Source organism: Mobula birostris, chromosome 14 (assembly GCF_030028105.1).
Source record: "Mobula birostris isolate sMobBir1 chromosome 14, sMobBir1.hap1, whole genome shotgun sequence".
Lineage (NCBI taxonomy): Eukaryota > Metazoa > Chordata > Chondrichthyes > Myliobatiformes > Myliobatidae > Mobula > Mobula birostris.
In genome coordinates, this window is record NC_092383.1 from 1,827,126 (window position 1) to 1,846,656 (window position 19,531).

The 19,531-nt window shown below is 41.0% G+C and overlaps 1 protein-coding gene across 4 annotated transcripts in view; it reads right to left on the bottom strand.

The window, feature by feature from the left end:
• Nucleotides 1-8,263: 8,263 nt before the first annotated feature.
• The window catches only part of dennd4a (DENN/MADD domain containing 4A), a 161,973-nt gene continuing 150,705 nt past the window's right edge, over nucleotides 8,264-19,531 (bottom strand). For 3 of the 4 annotated variants that reach the window (XM_072277956.1, XM_072277959.1, XM_072277955.1), the window contains 5 exons: nucleotides 17,484-17,601; nucleotides 14,044-14,070; nucleotides 12,344-12,506; nucleotides 11,479-11,543; nucleotides 8,264-9,302 (listed from right to left, as the gene is read on the bottom strand). In XM_072277956.1, the coding sequence (XP_072134057.1) occupies nucleotides 9,166-9,302; nucleotides 11,479-11,543; nucleotides 12,344-12,506; nucleotides 14,044-14,070; nucleotides 17,484-17,601 (510 nt within the window). In that variant the 3' untranslated portion in view covers nucleotides 8,264-9,165. The remainder of the gene's footprint in view (nucleotides 9,303-11,478; nucleotides 11,544-12,343; nucleotides 12,507-14,043; nucleotides 14,071-17,483; nucleotides 17,602-19,531) is intronic. The other variant, XM_072277957.1, reaches the window with a different exon arrangement.

Consider the following 19,531-nt stretch of genomic DNA (forward strand, 5'->3'; position numbering starts at 1 on the left):
AGGCAAAGAAGTGGCAGATGGAATACAGTGTTGGGAAGTATATGGTCATGCATTTTGGAAGAAGAAATTAAAGGGTTGACTATTTTCTACATGAAGAGAAAATACAAAAAAAAACTGAAGTGCAAAGGGACTTGGGAGTCCTCGTGCAGGATTCCCTGAAGGTTAATTTGCAGGTTGAGTCTGTGGTGAGGAAGGCAAATGCAATGTTAGCATTCATTTCAAGAGGACTAGAATATAAAAGCAAGGATGTGATGTTGAGGCTTTATAGAAACTGGTGAGGCCTTACTTGGAGTATTGTGGGCAGGTTTGGGCCCCTTATCTTAGAAAGAATGTGTTGAATCTGGAGAGGGTTCAAAGGAGATTCACAGAAATGATTCCAGGATTGAACAGCTTGTCGCGTGAAGAGCATTTAATGGCTCTGGCCTTGTATTCACTGGAATTCAGAAGAATGAGGGGTGACCTCATTGGAACTTAACAACTCGTGAAAGGCCTCAGTAGAGTGGACATGGAGAGGATGTTTCCTATGTTGGGAGAGTCTAGGACCAGAGGACACAGTCTCAGGGTAGAGGGGGCGTCCTTTTAGAACAGAGATGAGGAGAAATTTCTTTAGCCAGAGGATGGTGAATCTGTGGAATTCCTTGCCACAGGCAGCTGTGGAGGCCAAGCCTTTATGTATATTTAACACAGGGATTGATAGATTCTTGATTGGTCAGGACATGAAGGGAAGGCAGGAGACTGGGGCAGAGAGGAAAAATGGATTAGCCATGATGAAATGGCAGAGCAGACTCGATGGGCCAAATGGCCTAATTCTGCTTCTATGTCTTATGGACAGCATGCAACTGAGCTTGGGACCTCTTTCTGTACTTTGACTCATTAATTTGAAGTACGACCCACTATGCTGGTGTTGCCTGTAAACCTGTAGATGGAGTTAGTGCAGAATCTGACCACATAGTCATGAGCGTACGGGGAGTTGGGGAGGCGGTACATGGTTTTGGAATATATTATAACATTAAATTGACTTGAGATACTGGAACAGTGGACAAAGCTCAGTTATAGCTACAGTCTTTCATTATGCTGGGAGAGAAGGGGATAATAGAATGCAAGAATGCTGAAGTAGGCACTTTGAGTTACTGAGTAAAAAAACACTAACCCTGGAAAAGAAACAAAATAATCTATTTTTTAAAAATTGATTTACATTAGTGACAGAAAGGAAAAAAGAACATTGACCTAACTACTTGATCATTTTCACGAAACAAATGCAGAAACTGGATTTATTTGGAAGTACAGTGTGGAACAAGCCTATCCCACCCAACGAGCCTCACCACCCAGCAACACGCCAATTTAACCCTCGCCTAATCACAGGACAATTTACAATGACCAATTAACCACTAACCGGTACGTCTTTGGACTGTGGGAGGAAACCGGAGCACCCGGAGGAAACCCACACACTCACGGGATGGATGCACAAGCACCTCACAGACAGCGTTGGAACACTGAACTCCGATACCCCAAGCTACAATAGCATTGTGCTAACCACTATGCTACTGTGTTTAATATGTGTGCTTCTGTGTCGACGTCTGAGTGAGTGTTTCTGTCGCTGTCTGTGTGTCTATAACATATTAAGCTCAGCATGCATGTCACCTGTTTTCAGTCACTTTTAGAATGCTGCACATACTGTGTTGTAGATGGTTGGGCGGACTGAATGAGATGACACAAGGACTTGGGTGTTTTTTTGGAATACAACATTTAATTTAAAAAGGTTCATTGTACTATTGAGAACATATTTGTGGCAATATCAGCTAATAAACGTTCATAAATAGGTGGTGATGAGTTTGCCGCAAAGTTCCACTCTGTGAACAATGTGACAGATAGAGTAGAAGTGAAGGACAATCTCTGACATATAGATGATAGTCACAGTGGTGGCAGGGGGTCTGATCCAGGACACTGCTCACACAGAGGAGAAAGTCAAAGGCACTCAGTGTCTGTGTTTCAGGGTCATCAGTACCGAATCACCACCCAGTTCAACAACACCAGGTGGGATGAAGAGTAACCAAAGTGAGGAAAATTCTTCACCCTCGTGCAAATTGTCGTGACCAACATTTTTAATTTAATTAGAGATACAATGTGGAACAGGTTCTTCTCGCCCAACCAGGCGTACCACCCAACAACCCTGATTTAACCCCAGCCTAATCATCAATTTACAATGACCAATTAACCTACTACCCAGCAAGTCTTTGGGCCATCCAGAGAACAAAACCCATGTATTCCAAAGGGAGGATGTACAGACTCCTTATAGATGACGCTGGAATTGAACTCTGAATTCAGATGTCCTGAGCTTTAATGACATCACACTAACTGCCAAACCATCACGACGCCTGCCAGAAATCAGTTTCTATTTCATTTCTAGCTTATCCATATTTTTGCTCTTTTAAAATGCACGTACCTCCGGTCATTATTGTGTACACTTAGAGGCCACTTTACCATCTGCTCATTAATGCAAATATCTGATCAGCAATCACACTGCAGCAATTCAATGTATAAAAGCATGCTGACATGGTCAAGAGGTCCAGTTGTTGTTCAGACCAAACATCAGAATGGAGAAGAAATGTGATCCAAGTGACTTTGACCGTGGAATGTCTGTTTGTGCAAGGCGGGATGGTTTGAGTATCTCAGAAACTGCTGATTTCCTGGAATTTTCATGCACGTCAGTCAACAGAGTCTCGAGTTTACAGAGAATGATGTAAAAAACAAAAAAAAAACATCCAGTGAGCAGCAGTTCCGTGGGTGAAAACACCTTGTTAATGAGAGAGATCAGCGGAGAATGGCCAGACTGACAGGAACTCAAATAACCACACATTACAACAGTGGTGTGAAGAAGAGCATTGCTGGTACATGCTAAAATACGACATGCACACTTAAACCAGACATATCCCACATACTGTATCACCCAGCTTTGGCACTACAGCTTAACTTGGGGAGGAGTGTAATTGCATCACAGTGTTTACAATCTTTGTTTTAAATACAAATGGGTGCCATGGTAGCATGACCCTGTTACGGCTTGGGGCATTGGAGTTCAGAGTTCAATCCCAACATCCTCTGGGAGGAGTCGCTGTACACACTTCCCATGGATTGTGTGGGTTTTCTTCGGGTGCTCTGGTTTCCTCCCACAGTCCAAAGACATACTGAATAGGTGAATTGGTCCTTGTAAGTTGTCCCACGACTAGGTTAGGGTTAATTTAGGGTAGTCAGCGGTTGCTGGGGTGGTGCAGCTTGAAGGTTAAATAATTTTAAAAAATCAGAGATGCAGAGGGACCTGGGGGTCCTCCTGCAGGATTCCCCAGGGGTTAACTTGCAAGCTGATTCAGTGGCGATGAGGGAAAATGCAATGTTGGCATTAATTTTGAAAAGACTAGAAGACGAAAGTAAGGATGTCATGCTGAGACTCTGTAAGCATTGGCTAGGTAGCACTTGGGAGTATTGTGAGCAGTTTTGGGCACCTGTCGAAGAAAGGATGTCCTGGCACTGGTGAGGGTCCAGAGGAGTTTCACAAGATGAAAGGATTTACATATGAGGAGCGTTTGATGACTCTGGGCCTGTACTCGCTGAAGTTTAGACAAATGAGGTGGGGGGGGGGGGAAATCTCATTGAAACTTAGCAAACATTCAGAGAGTGGATGTGGGGAGGATGTTTCCTATAGTTGGGTAGTCTAGGGCCAGAATACTGGGATGCCCCTTTAGAACATAAACCAGGAAGAATTTCTTTAGCCAGAGGGTGGTGAATCTGTGGAATTAATTGCCACAGATAACTGTGGATGCCAAATCATTGGGTATATTTAAAGTGCTGGTTGATAAGTTCTTGATTAGTTGGGGTATCAAAAGTTACGGGGAGAAGACAGGAGAATGGGGTTGAGAGGGATAGTAAATCAGGCATAATTGAATAGTGGAGCAGACTCGATGGGCTGAATGGCCTAATTTTGCTATGTATCATGGTCTTATTGACCTCTGTGGTCTTATCATTGTAGGCAAGAGATTAAATCACAAAAAAAAAATTAATTTCCAGTTGTAGAAAAGACGACTTGTTCACCTTCAAATATTTCACAAAAAACATCAGCATAGCAAAGGTGGGTAAATGAAGAACATCGATTCCTCTGGCTTCTGTCCATTTCTCTCCCTCCCCACCTCTTTTTCCATTCCCCGTTCTAGCTCTCCTCACTTGGCCATCACCTCCCTCTGGTCCACTTTCCTCTCCTATCAGGTTCCTCTTTCATCAGTCCTTTACATCTTCAAACAATTACTTCCCAGCTTCTTGGTTCATCTTTCTTCCCTCTCACCTATCACCAGCCAGCAAAGTACTTGGTCCTCTCCCTCAACTTAGTCTGGCTTCTGCCCCCTTCCTTTCCGGCTCTGGGGTGGTATTGGCTTGAAACATCCCTAGATGCTGCCTGAGTTCCACCAGCACCGTGTGTGTGTTGCTTTAGATGAAGAATGCCCTTCATGGACTGAGCAACATTCTATTGATTAAAAACACTCACTCACTCAGTCTACAGTTAAGTGGGTGGTGATTCAACAATATCTGAATAGAAACGATGGCTGGAGCACCCGGTCATTGACAGCTGCTGAGGTTTAATAAGTCAGAGAAATGGAGAAAACATTGATCAGGTTCTTCCAAAAGCTCCCTTCTGGAGAGTGCTATAGGACTATTAAAACATTAAAATACAACTTCACACTATCTTTAAAAGCTTATTCCTCGGTGCAGTTAATCTGACCAGTCATTCTATTTAGCCCACCGCACACCTCCCCCTCTATTACCACCATCACTACACTGTAAAACACTTTAAACCACTGTTTATAAAGCTGTTTACATTGTAAACAAATGCTGGTATTTTTGTATTTATGCACATTTTATTCCATATCTGCCCTTAACCTCTGTTTATTTCTTATATATAGCCATGGCAGCTAGCGATTACAGCTCAGGGCATCCCGGAGTTCAATTCCAGTGCTGTTCTGTATGTCCACCCCATGGAATGCCTGAGCTTTCCCCGGGTGTTCCAGTTTCTTCCCACAGTCCAAAAACCTACTGGGTAGGTTAATTAGTCATCGTAAACTTCCCTGTGATTAGGTTAGGTTGCTGGGGCAGCGTGGCTCGAAGGACTTAATCCATGCTGTACTGATAAATAAATGCAATTCTTTATTTTTTATAATTGCTGCATGTCTTTTTTGTTGCACGACGCATCCTGACCAACACCACAGCAAATTCCTAATATATGTAAATATATAGGGTGAATAAAGTTGATCCTGCACCTGACAAGAAGAATCTCACTACAATTTGGCAATATTCACTGAAAGTTTCATTACACAACTGCATGATATAATATTTACTTTCACATTGTTAATCACCTCGTACTGCTTTCCAGTCAATACCAACTCCCAACCTAGATTACTAACTTCATTACCAGTGTTACCATTACGTATACTGAACATTCCACCCATAACAAGCCCATTTGCTAATTTTCCTAAGACATACAAGGACAGCATGGAGAGAAAACGATGATTCAAATAAAATTTAAATGAATTTTATGAAAATAATTCAAATTAGCACAGGAACATCTTGGGGATTGTCGTTACTGCCAAGTGGAGGGGGAGCAGGGACTTTGCTCCTGTGCTTCCCAAAGACTTTGCCCTTCACTGACTTCCTTGCCTCACCCAGCTCTGTGGAAAATTCATCAATGTATAAGGATACAAACAAAGAGTAGAAGATGATGACTGGGCCATTGAGTCTCTCTGCCCACTCAGGAAGATCGGTCTCATTTCAAGGATCGGAAACAGCTTCTTCCCCCACACCGTGAGATTACTGAACTCCCTGACATTACCCAGGTCTCACCATGTATGAAGCACCAGTAGCATTATACATTTTCTTTTTAATTTGTATCATATATTTGCTTTATTATTTGTTAATTTATTTGTAGTAATAATACTTTGTCTAATTTTTGTGAATTATATGTACTGTGTTGTGCACCTTGGCCTGGAGGAACATTGTTCCATTTGGCAGTATACGTGTACAGTTGAACAATGAATGCCGTTTCTTTTGGCAGTATACCTGTGTATGGTTGATCGACAATGATTATTGTTTCCTTTGGTGGTATATATGTGTACGGTTGATCGACAAGGAACATTGTCTCGTTTGGTGGTATATGTGTCTACGGTTGAACGACAATAAACACTGTTTTGTTCGGCAGTATATATGTGTATGGTTGATCGACAATGAATGTTGTCTCGTTTGGCAGTATACATATGTATGGTTGAATGACAACAAACTGAACTTGAATTTGCAGTTACCGAACTCCATTTTTGTCGAACTGTACAACTACCAGGTTGTTTGCTACTGGACCAGAAGGACTTCCTCCATCTTGCAATTCCAACACCCATCTGTCAAGCATAACAAATACAACAAATGTTTAATGCATTCTATACTATTTTATCCGTGATATATTGGCCTTGTACCCATGAAAACCAATATTTTTACAAACGTGCTGACTACATCATTGCTTCTGGCACTGCCTGCATTACGTGTCCAGTCCTCTGGAGTGAGTCTGGGTCAGTATCAGCTTTATGAGCCAAAATGAACAGTAGGAGCAGATAATGGAGAAACAAACAGACTATATAATAGTTTCTACCCCCCAAGCCATCAGACTCCTCAATCCCCAGAGCCTGGACTGACAGCAACCTACTGCCCTCTACTGTGCCTATTGTCTTGTTTATTATTTATTGTAATGCCTGCACTGTTTTGATCACTTCATGCACTCCTGGGTAGGTCTGTAGTCTAGAGTAGTTTTTGTGCTGTTTTACGTAGTTCAGTGTAGTTTTTGTATTGTTCATGTAGCACCATGGTCCTGAAAAACATTGTCTCGTTTTTACCGTGTACTGTACCAGCAGTTATGGTCGAAATGACAATAAAAAGTGACTTGACTTGAAACAATGCATCCATCTCTTAGAGCTGTGCTGCTATTTAAACAAACCCTCAGTGGCCACTTTATTAGGTACAGGAGTGGAGCCCAGTGTGATCTTCTGCTGCTGTAGTCCATTCACTTCAAGGTTCTGTGCGTGTATTCAGAGTTGCTCTTCTGCACACTCCTGCTGTAACGCGTGGTTAATTGAGTTACTGTTGCCTTCCTGTTAGCTTGAGTCAGTCTGACCATTCCCTGACCTCTCTCATTAACAGAACTGCCACTCACTGGATGTTTTTTTGTGTTTTTTTTTCTCTGTAAACTCTACAGACAGTTGTGTGTGGAAATCCCAGGAGATCAACAGCTTCAGAGATACCCAAACCACCAACAATCATTATACGGTCAATCACTTAGATCACATTTCTTCTCCATCCTGATGTTATGTCTGAAAAACAACAGAAGCTCTTGACCATGTCTGCCTGCATCGACTTGCTGCTTCATAATTGGCTCGTTAGGTATTTGCATTAACGAGCAGGTGTACAGCTATACCAAATAAAATGGCCACTGAGTGCAGGGTGAGGAGCAACACCTTATATTCTGTCTGGGTCACCTCCAACCTGATGGCATGAACATTGATTTCTCCTTCCAGTAAAACATTGCACCCCGCTCCCCGTTTCCTCTAAGCCTCACTCTGGCCTTTTACCTCTTCTTACCTACCCGTGCCCCTCCCCTCTCTCCTCTCCTATCAGATTCTTTCCTCTCCAGCCCTTTACCTTTCCCACCCACCTGGCCTCACCTATCACCTTCCAGCTAGCCTCCTCCCCCTCCCCCACCTTTTAGATTCTGGCATCTTCTCCCTTCCTTTCCAGTCCTGAAGACGGGTCTTGGCTTGAAACATCAACTGTTTGTTTATCTCCACAGATGCTGCCTGACCTGCTGAGTTCCTCCAGCATTTTGTTTGTGTTGCGTAAATCCTGCTTTTCATGCATGTTAACAGCTGATGAACAGTGAGAGAGGCAGTTTGAAAAGCTTAGCTGTTGGTTTGTGTTAACAACAAGACTCAGCTAAGGTAGCTTGGCTGTGCTCTGTCAAATTTAATTTTCAAAGGGACAGGCTTAGAAGACTTTTTCTATGGAAGTCATCTACTTACAGAACGACAGGGTTGTATTGTGGCCTACGGCCTCTCGGGCTGAAATGAAATGTAGAAACCCCAGATTGTATAATAAAGCACTGCAGTTAGACAAGAATATTTGCAGCATAAAAATATTCTATTAGACATCAATATTTTGTGGATCTTCATATTCACAAATCCAATAATAATAATAATTAAAAAGTGTTATTTAATAAGCTAATAAATACAGTAATTTTCCCATAGGAAACTGACTTTCAACATAAAAAGAGAGGTTGCATGTTAGCTTTGATCTCAAAGTCCCAACAAATATTGTTTAAACAGGCAGCAAGTTGCTCTGATCCTTCAGTAACTGTTTAGACAGCAAGTTACTCCAACCCGTCAGTAAAAGAGCCAGAAAGTCCTTCTCGCACTGTTGCCTCGTCTGTTCTTTTCCAGATTGGAATTCAGAAGGCTGAATGTGATTTCTCTGAGATGGCTAGTACCTCAAAAACTGCAAAGCAAATTCTAAAAGGAACATATTGCACCACATTATATAATATATAATCAAGCATATTTTAAAGCTACGTCATATAAGTGTATATAAAGATTGATAGCATCAAAAGACCTTGTTATTTAAATATACAAATACTGAAAAGTACTTTTTGTTTTAATGTGAAGACATGTCACTTTTCCACAAAGTGCCTCTGCTGCACATTTGTCTTTTATGAACATTTTTACAATTCAGACCAAAAGAATTGCTAAAAAAAAAATATGGATGACAGACTTGATGAGATGCAGGAGCTAGGACTATTATGTACATGGTAGCAGTTTACTTTTGAGAGCTGAGCCCTCCAGCATCAATGCAATCCTTTTTTTTTCGTTAACGTGATCAATAGCACTATAATATAAAGCTATTTAAAGTACCTTTAATTATATTTACAAAGCTTTCTATTTGACCTTATTCCCTGTACAATTCTAGTCTTAAAATTACACAGAAACCATCATAATTTAGCAATGTTAAACTTAGACTCTCTTCACTGCCCTTTGGGCAATGCGGTGGGTGCAGACAGACTGATGTGAGCCTGAACTTAGGATAAATTCAGCAGGACTCCTAGAGGTAGGGTTCGCCAAAGATCCTGCGACACTCCATGACGCCAGAGCTGGGAGGTCGGTCACAGTTATGGGTCAGCTTCACCTGGATAGGAGACAGCTGATCATACGCCATCTTATACTCTCGGTCAAATGCATCTGTGTAAAATACAGGACAGATATGGAGACAACATATAATATTAACACTTTAAGGAATGTTGAAGTATTTAAATCAAACAGACTCCTTACATCTTACTGTCGTTTGTATATCCTATAATCATCTTCATCCATTGACGATAAGTTGAGTTAATGTTTTACAGAACAAATTCCTGAAGGGTTTGGAGGTTTACATGCCTCAGTAACCCGGAACGCTATGTTGACTGGCATCAGGGTTTTATGCTTTGACTCTTGATAGGGTCACCCATGCCAAACAGGTCAAAGGGTAGAGGCCAGACCAAGGGTGGCCCACTGGTCCTCTGGGTTTGGGGGTCAGCCCAGGGCTAACAACCCTGACTAGTAAAACAAAGTTGTTATGGAAACAGCAATGAAGAATCCTTCTCCATCTGAGTGTGACGGTATTCCTGAGTCCCTACACAGGACTTGCATGACTGACAGTGAGAGGAAGCTACTGACATGATGAAGGAAACCTTGAACACCACCAGAGGTGGAGGACTTTCATTGCTGGCCTAAAAGCCGGAGGCATAATGGGCAGCAAGTAAGACAAAGGAGATTTATAAATCCACGACATTTACCCTTCTGATGTATAATGAGAATACAAAGCTTTATCTTTAGAGTGAAGCCTTTGTTTTTAGCTGAAGGAGTAAGCTACAAAGCTGAATCGTGACGAGGTCAGTATCTGCTCACAAGTTTCATAGCTAAACCAGCTCAGGCTAGCTTGTAGCATGAGGAAATCATGTGCTCAGGTTCTTTTGTTACTCTTTGGTGGAGGGTGACTTTGTCTGACTGGTATGTATGATGAACTCTTATCTAAAAGAGATGCCAGTGTAGGGTAATGTAATGGGTGGCAGATGGCACATTTTAGAAACTGTTCTACATCATTCACAAACACCTTCATTGAATTGCGTCACCCTAAGAGACGGTGTCTATATGTAATGACATCAGTGTAAGGCAACTGCATTTGATTTGTTTGTTTTGGAAGTAAAGGGCTGCAGCTTGTTTTCAGCACATAAAACGACTCTCGCATGTTTTATTCACAAATCCTACACTAGCATTGGAGAGACTCCAGAGGAGATTCATGAGAATGATTCCAGGAATGGAAGGGTTCCATTTAATGGCTCTGGGCTTGTACTCACTGGAGTTTAGAATAATGCGCAGGGATCTCACTGAAACCTATTAAACATTGAAAAGCCTAGATAGAGTGGATGTTGGAGAGGACGTTTCCTATAATGGGGTAGTCGAGGACCAGAAGGCACAGATAGAGTGGATGTAGAGAGGATATTTCCTATAATGGGGGAGTCTAGGACCAGAAGGCACAGTCTCAGGACAGAAGGATTTCCATTTGGAACAAAGATGGAGGAGGAATTTCTTTAACCAAGGGTAGTGAATCTGTGGACAGCTGCAGAGGTAAAATATATTTGAAGTGGAGGTTAATAGGTTCTTGATCAAATGCTTCGGGGAGAAGGCAGTAGAATGGGGCTGAGAGAGAAAATAAATCAATCATAACTGAGCAGCAGAGCAGACCCGATGGGCCAGTGCGCTAATTCTGCTTCTGTGTCTCATGTCTTATCTAATAAAATTGCTATAACCAGAGGATTGCATCTTAATCTTGACATCCAAAGAATCTGCTGGACAACATCTCTAGATCTAACAGACAACGTGCTCTACTCTTACACAGAAGATGGGTTTACAAAAATTTATTTTCAAAACCAATCAACTTTTGTCTATGCTGATTTGAAGATCAACAGACCTCCAAAAAAGGGATTGTATTATAGGTCAATTTTTTTTATTATAGATAAATTAGTAAGTCTTTACATCCTCAGTAATTTTATACTCTGGCTTAGGACTGTTAATCAGAAACTGATGCCAACAGTCTGTGGGCATTACTGTATTTACAACTGATTTGACCTTGGTTATTTAATTTACTGGTGAATAAAACTGATGTGTTTTCACTGACAGGTACTGATGGCTCTTCTGAAATACTGACACACATTGGTTAATCTTGTCTAATTAGGTCAGGACAGATCATCTTATTATAAAAAGCTTAACAGATTAGAAACAATAAAGTTTACATGGCGAGTGCTGATAACCTGTTTGTGGTCTGCATGGGGCACTGGACATTTCTGGTACTGAATGATCAGGTAGGAAGAAACATTACCTATATCGATGTTGTCCTTCCCAAGAGCCACAAGCGACAGGAACAGAATTTCCCTGTATAGACTCCTTCAAAGAAAAATTGAAAACAAATTAAAAATCTGAAAAAAAAATCATCCTGCACATTCTTGTTAATTTTTTTTAATCAGCTCTCTCTCTTGTTCGTTGGTCTTTATAATGCTTTGGATAGATAGTGCAATAACTTTACACTTGACAGAAAAAGATGCTCAATGAACAAGAGCAGATGGTGAAGATGACAATTGTCCCCCACAACCCATTTATTTCCCAGAATATAACTCAGCATCTGAACAAGTCAATACCAATTTATATATCATGAGAATTGAGACTTGAAATAGAATTAACTGCACTGGGGAGTTTGAAACATGGAACAAGGTATACTTTGCGTTTGATACATAAAAGCAGTATCCGTCATGCCAAGCTCTTTTCTTGCTGCTGGTGACAGGTAGAAGCTACAAGAGCCTCAGGATTCGCACCATTGAGTTCAAGAACAGTTACTACCCCTCAACCATCATGTTCTTGAACCAAGTGGATAACTACACTCACTTGCCCATCCATTGAGATGTTCCCAGAACCAATGATCTCTCATTAATGACTCTTTATCTTATCTCATTATTTATTACAATTTATTTATATTTGCATTTACAGTTTGTTGTCTTCAGCACTCTAATTGATTTTTCATTGATCCTGTTAGTTACTATTCTATAGATCTGCTGAGTATACCTGCAGGAAATGAAGCTCAGGGTTGTACATGGTCACATATAAGTACTCTGATAATAAAATTTACTTTGAACTTTAAAAGGCGAATTGAGGAACGGCCGCTGTGTGTGTAAAAATAGTTCCTTACATACCTTTGCCGTTTGAGATTTGGCTGTGTGCTCAACACATCCAGAATCTTGCTCATTGGTTTGTAGATGTTGTTCATCTGGATGCTCGTAACGATGCCATCCAGAAAATCCTTGTTAAATACATGGCTTTTGTCCCACACAGTGTGAACAAGAGGATGTTTCTTAGCTGTTCGTTGGAAAAACAAATGTATTCTAGTTACTTCACAATGACAATGTATAATTTCTTCAATAGCTTAGCTTCAATTATCTATTTTAATCACCTACATTGTTCTAACAATAAAATTTATCACCAAATCTATAGATTGTAAAAGGAATCTGTCACTGAAAAACCATTAACGTGTAACTTTCTTGAACTATTGCAATTCTACCAAGCTTTAGATTAAGCTAACAGGAAAGAGGAGATGTTTCTTGCATGAAGAAACTGTACTCCAAAAAAAAGAGAGAATTTACTCCTGGACCAGTCTTCCAAACAGCTTGGAAGTGGTCTGAAGCAGCTGTGATTTGGTAAATTTCAGTAAGGCATTTTGTCAAGGATCCACTTTGGAAATTTGATTAACATTGCAGCCTGCAGAAAAATCAATGCTTTCTCATAGCTGTGACGAGAACATATAGAAACAAAAGTTCTGAGGAATTTGTAAAGAGATTTATAAGCTTGAGCATGTGTGGTCTCTCTTTGTCTTCTACCAACCCGGTTGTCAGCAAAGCATTTCTCAAGCTGAATCAGAGTGTGTCATTGCTAGAATGGTGTAAATATAATTGATGGACATGAGTACTCTTTTTTCATAAATCTGTTTCACTCTCCCCACATCTTTGCTTGACATCTGTTTTTATTTCACACCCCACCCAATACCAGTGTGAAATAATTGGCTGTGTTCTAACTTAGAGTCCCTTTGTAACCTCCTAACATTCTTTTCTTGCAACACTGCATGCTACTTTCATGTTATCAGTCTCTTGGGCTGGATAATGGAGTTATGACCAAGATGATCAGTCCCACATGCAATAATAAAAAAATGGACAAACAAAGTCCACTTGCAGGTTGAGTGGGTAGTGAGGAAGGTAAATGCAATGTTGGCATTCATTTTGAGAGAACTAGAATATAAAAAGCAAGGATGTAATGCTGAGGCTTTATAAGGCATTGGTCAGATCACTTGGAGCAGCCCCTTCTCTAAGAAAGGATGTGTTGGAATTGGAGAGGGACAAAGGAAGTTCACTAGAAAGAATGTTGGGGTAGGGCTGGTGGGATGGTGGGGCAGGAACAAATGCCCATTTTTCACAAGACCCCTGTCACCAGTGTACTCAGTCTGCTTAAGATTGATCAAATTTCCATTTGCCAACTGTCATACAGGATGAACTGTGAGCTGCTGTAATGCATGTTGTCCAAGTGATTGGAAGTACTGAGTTGACAGCAGGAGCTGGATAACTTCATAACATCATAACATAACAGAGAGAGATTAGATTAGATTAGTTTGAAACCTTTACAATGCACACTTTTCAAAATCTATGCAGTTTAAAAAGCATTTGGTGGAAAAGTGATCAGAAACACAGCAAACAATTCCCTGGAGTGGATTTTCTGAAATGTGTAAATATTGAAATTCCAGTTTAAAATGAATAAAATAACAATAATTTAAAAAAATCTAAATGGAATTTCCATTCAACAGATAATCAATTGATGACAATAGATCAGGAATAAATTTGACACTCACTCTCGAATAAAAGAGTGTAATTAAGACCTGTGAAGACACAGAAAGTTGTGTTAGTCACAGTCAGAACAAACTTCACAAAACAACTGTGCCGAAGGAACTGCTGGTTAAAAGTTTACCTTGCCTTCCTGATTAAACGCTTTAAATAATCCAGCACCAAGCATTATTTCTCAATTGTAGGTTCTCAGACCTTAGCTGAGCTGACTGCCTTGTGCATGCCCCAAGTGAAGTGACCCCTCATTAATGAACTGGAATTTATTTTCAGATCAGGTAAGAAAATAATTTCCCATTTCAATTGAACTGTATTCCCTGAAGCTCAAAACACTAACTGCTCGGGTCTTTAATGTTCTGCAATGCTCATATAAAGACATGGTAAGAAGCTAATGGGCCTCCTTTGTGCTCAGATTGAACCAGCCAGGCCTGAATCCACCCTCCTGTAGCCCGACAGGTAATGGATCTTGAAGCTGAGCTGTCAGAAAGCCTGAATCCACCCTCCTGTAGCCCGACAGGTAACGGATCTTCAAGTCCACATTCAAGTATTGGTTAGATTTGGGGAGGGATTCTGCCTCCAGCACTCTTTCAGACAATGAGTCTGGACCTTACCAAATGAAACCCTGGTTTCCTTGGCTGCGCAAGTCTAGGGAAGACGCACTCCAGTCATGTCAAACCCACGAGACTGAGACGGCTCTCCCACTCCAAACACCGGTTTGTGTGGACGCTGTGTAATTTGCTACCCTGTTACAACTCAGTGCCAAGAAACAACAGACAGCTCACTGAATGCGATTAAAGGAATTATATTTATGAACCTTAACTAAAGAGTTAGTAAAGAAAAGAAAGAAGAAACAAAAAGGGCCTATTATAATTAAGCAACCAAACATGCAGCAGTTGGAGCTCAATTCACCGATCCTCAGTAGATCTTGCTGCCTGGTTCCATCCAATCACGATCTTCCCACCGGGTCATATCCTATGACCAGTTCTCTCCAGCATCCTCTCTCTTCATCTCACGCCGAACAAAAGACCCAGCTCATATTGCAAAGCAGCCATTATCTCTAACCATAACCCAAACACTGCTTCTACAGAAAGACCATTACATTCGGAGTGAAACCTTTCCTAGGGTGTTACACAAGCAACACACACAAACCTGCTGAAAGGTCTCGGCTCAAAATGTCAACTATTTACTCTTTTCCATAGATACTGCATAGCTTGCTGAGCTCCTTCAGTTTGTGTGGGTTGCCCGGATTTTCAGCATCACTCCCCACTAACGTCTTAGCTACATTCTACAGAGGCGTGTTTGAGAGTGTGCTGACCTTTTGCATCACAACCTGGTACTCCAGCTGCAGTGCTATCAACAAAAAAGCCTTGCAGAGGGTGGTTAGGGGAGCAGAGAAGGTTACTGGGGTCTCCCTACCTTCTGTCCAAGACCTCTTTCAGAGTCGATGCCTCCAGAAGACACGGTACATCATTAAAGACCCCTCACACCCTCTCCATGAACTGTTTGCTCTTCTGCCATCAGGCAAACGTTACAGCAGCATCAAAACTAAAACCACAAGGCTACTAAACAGCTTCCTCCCACAGGCAGTCAGACTGCTAAATAGCTGCTCTACCTAACTCTGCTTTGGACACTTTTAACTTGCACTGGACACTTACGACTTCATTTTAACTGACATGTGGCTGTTGTGTTTTACTATTTGTTGTTATGTTTATTATTTAGTGTTGCGTTTGTTATGTTATGATTGCACTGCTCCTGAGAAACGCTGTCTCATTCTGCCCTGCAGAGCTAATGTACAGTTAGAATGACAATAAAGTTATTTGAATTTTGAATCTTTGAATCTGCAGATTTTTTCTTGTCTGGACCTTATCATCTTGTTTCCCCATCCCTTTAAGGGAAATAGGTCCTTCCTAATGGAACATAGTGTATGGAATTGAGGGTTTTGTGGTGAAGTTTGTGGATGATACAAAGACAGGTGGAGGGGCAGGTAGTGTTGAGAAAGCAGAGAGCTGTAGAAGGACTTGGACAGGTTAAGAGAATGGGTAAAGAAGTGGCAGATGGAATACAGTGTCAGGAAGTGTACAGTCACACACTTTGGTAGAAGAAATAAAGGCATGGACTATTTTCTAAACAAGGAGCAAATTCAGAAATCAGAAGAGCAAAGGGACTTGGGAATCCTAGTGCAGTATTTCCTAACGGTTAACTTGCAGGCTGAGTCAGCAGTAATGAAGATAAAAGCAATTCTAGCATTTGTTTTGAGAGGACTAGAAGATAAAGCAAAGATGTCATGCTGAGGCTTTATAAGGCATTGGTTAGATCACACTTGGAGAACTGTGAGCAGTTTTGGGCCCCTATCTAAGAAAGGACGAGCTGGTATTGGAGAGGGCCCAGAGGAGATTCACAAGAATGATTCCCAGCAATGAGGGGATTAACATACAAGGAGTGTTTGCACATCCAAGACAAAGGTAAGGTTTTCTACAAAACAACAAACTGCACTTTAAAAAGGCTTATCGTATGAGGAGTATTTGATGGCACTGGGCCTGTGTTTGCCAAAGTTTAGAAGAATGAGGGGATCATTGAAACCTATCAAATATTGAAAGGACCAATATAGAGTGGATGTGGAAAGGATGTTTCCTATTGTGGGGCAGTCTAGGATCAGAGGGCATAGCATTAGAATAGAGGGACCTCCCTTTAAACTGAGATGAGGAGGAATTTCTTTAACCAGAGGGTGGTGAATCTGGGGAATTCATTACCTGATGGCTATGGAAGCCAAGTTATTGGGTATCTTTAAAGCAGAGATTAATAGGTTCTTGATTAGTAAGCGCTTCAAAGGTTTAAGCTCTTTTATATCGAGGTTTAAAACTTTTTTCATTGCAGCTTTTAATTCAAATCTCCTGCACTGTAACTTATATTTATCATATATTTCTGTGAGATTTTATACTCATATTGTCCGGAATTTGATGTTTGATTTTTATATCTTGTTTTATGTAAAGCACTTTGAGTTGCCTTTTATTTGAAAAGTACTATACAAGTAAACTTGCCTGCTTACTGTGAATGTCCAGAAGAAAATGAATTTCAGTGTTGTATATAGTACATACATGTACTTTGAGAATGAAGTTACAGTTCAAAGTATGTCTTTGGAACATGGAAGCCAACTGGAGCATCCAGGGGAAAGCACGTGGTTATGGAGTGAATGTACAAACTCCTGGCAGACAATGGCGGGAAATGAACCCTTATTACTGGTGCTCTAAAGTGTTACATTAGCCGCTACGCTACTGTGTTGCCCTCCTATTCTAGTGTACATTGGAAATCACTCAGACCAAAGTGAATCTCTTAATATAAAATTGTCAGCAATATTGTTGATGTAGAATTCAGTAATCAGCTGTTTATTTTTCTTTCTGATGAAAATCAAGGCATAATTAGAATTATCAGTTAAGTATAGATGTTCACTTACTCTTAGCGTTCCAGAGGATGTAGAAAGGCTGGCTGTGATCCTGATGCAATTTCAGATTGTCCCACAGCATTTGAACCAGGACATGTTTGCTGTCTTCTGACATCCAGCTTCGAGGGATCTGTGAAACAGAGCCATTACTGCATGCCAGGGATCTGAAACCAATCCTCGCGACAGTTCTCAGCGTGCAGAAAACACTGCAAAATCTATAATTAACTGTACTAGTCTATACCAGTCAGTCTGTTAACTAGTCTGTGATTATGGGCTGGAACTTGGCAACATGCAAGAGATCAGCAGAGCCAAGTCTAATAAATTGAATTTATTTATTATTTTTATTTATTTAGAGCTACAGGCCAGAACAGGCCCTTGCAGCCACACTGCCCAGCAACCCGACAATTTAACCCTAGCCTAATCACAGGGCAATTTTCAATGACCAATTAATGTACTAACTGGTCTGCGTTTGGACAGAGGGAGGAAACTGTAGCACCCGCAGAAAACCTATGCGTACATTGGAAGGACAGGCAAACTTTCATGCATAGAATGTCGGAATTGAACCCCGAACTCCATCACCGTGAGCTGTAATAGTGTCACACTAACCGCTACGCTATCGAAGCACCCCGATTTGGATAGCAGCACTGCACAGCTGTTAGGAAGCCGAAAGTTCATCTGCATTTTTAATTACAGGCTTCAGCTCTCAATAGCAGTGAGCAAAGTCCAAAACCTTTGCATTTTGGCCCACTAGTTTATTTGTCCGATTTACACTCATGATTCTTCCACATTTGAGCTACAACTAAAGAAAAATACTTAAGAACTGAAGCTTACATATTTGGTATTGAAGGTGGTAGAAATGGCAAGTGTACTGCAGAGCATTTATAAAATTCGTTCACTGTACGTGGACGTCACTAGCAAGACCAGTGTTTGGGGACCTCTATCAGTTATCATTGAGTGTGGAGAATATGGTGGTGGGTAACCTTCTAGAACTACTTCTGTGCTCCTTCTCTAGGTGGAAATGGCAAATATGCGAGGGGATAATTTTCATGTGATTGGAGGAAAGTGTAGGAGGGATTGTCAGAATGGGGCACCAAACAAGCAAGTTCTTTTATCCCTGATGCTGTCAAGTTTAAATCTTGTTTGAATTGCACTCGTCCAGGGAAGTAGAGAGTATTCCATCATACAATGGTGTTGGTTCTCTTCACTGTTGAAATGTCCGGTTTGAATATTGAAGAGGACTTTGGATAAGTACACAGATGGGAGGGGCACAGAGGGTTATGGTCCGGGTGTGGGTCGGTGGGACTAGGCAGAATTATACTTTGGTACAGAGTAAGTGGGACGAAGGGCCTGTGTCTGTGCTGTGGTGCTCGACTAACAGATAGTGGCAAAGTGCAATGGAATCCAAACACTCCAGTAACCACAGTATTTATATAGTTAGTCTGATTATGGCCTGGTCAATGTGACGCTAGTGATTACAGTGATTTCACTTGTTACACTGACATTTCAAAGGAAGACAGTTAAACTCTTCCTGGAAGAAAACTACAATTGCCTATTACTTGTGTGGTACTGGTGTTAACGGTGACAGCGGCCAATGCTGAACACTGCTAATCAGGCATCGCTGTTTGCCATGTACACAGCTTTGGTACCTGCTGAGGTACAGGTGAACTAACACTGCAAACAGGAACATTCCCACTTCTCACTGGCATGTACAATTCTCCCTTTCACAGACTCCAGCTTCAGTGAGTCCCTAAACTTAACAAAACAGTGAAATACTGTATTGTGAACACTATAAACTGCCTTTTATAATGCTGTTGACATTGTAAATACATACTGGTATTCATGCACATTTTTCTATATCTGTACTTTAACCTCTATCCATTTTTTAAAATACATTCCCTTTATAATTGTTGAACGTTGTTTTCTGTTTCATGCTGTGTTCCAACCAACACACACAGCAAATTCCTCATACAGGTAAACCGTATATAGTGAATAAAGTCCACCCTTTATCCTTTTCACCCACCAGACCATAAGACATAAAAGCAGAATTAGGCCATTCAGCC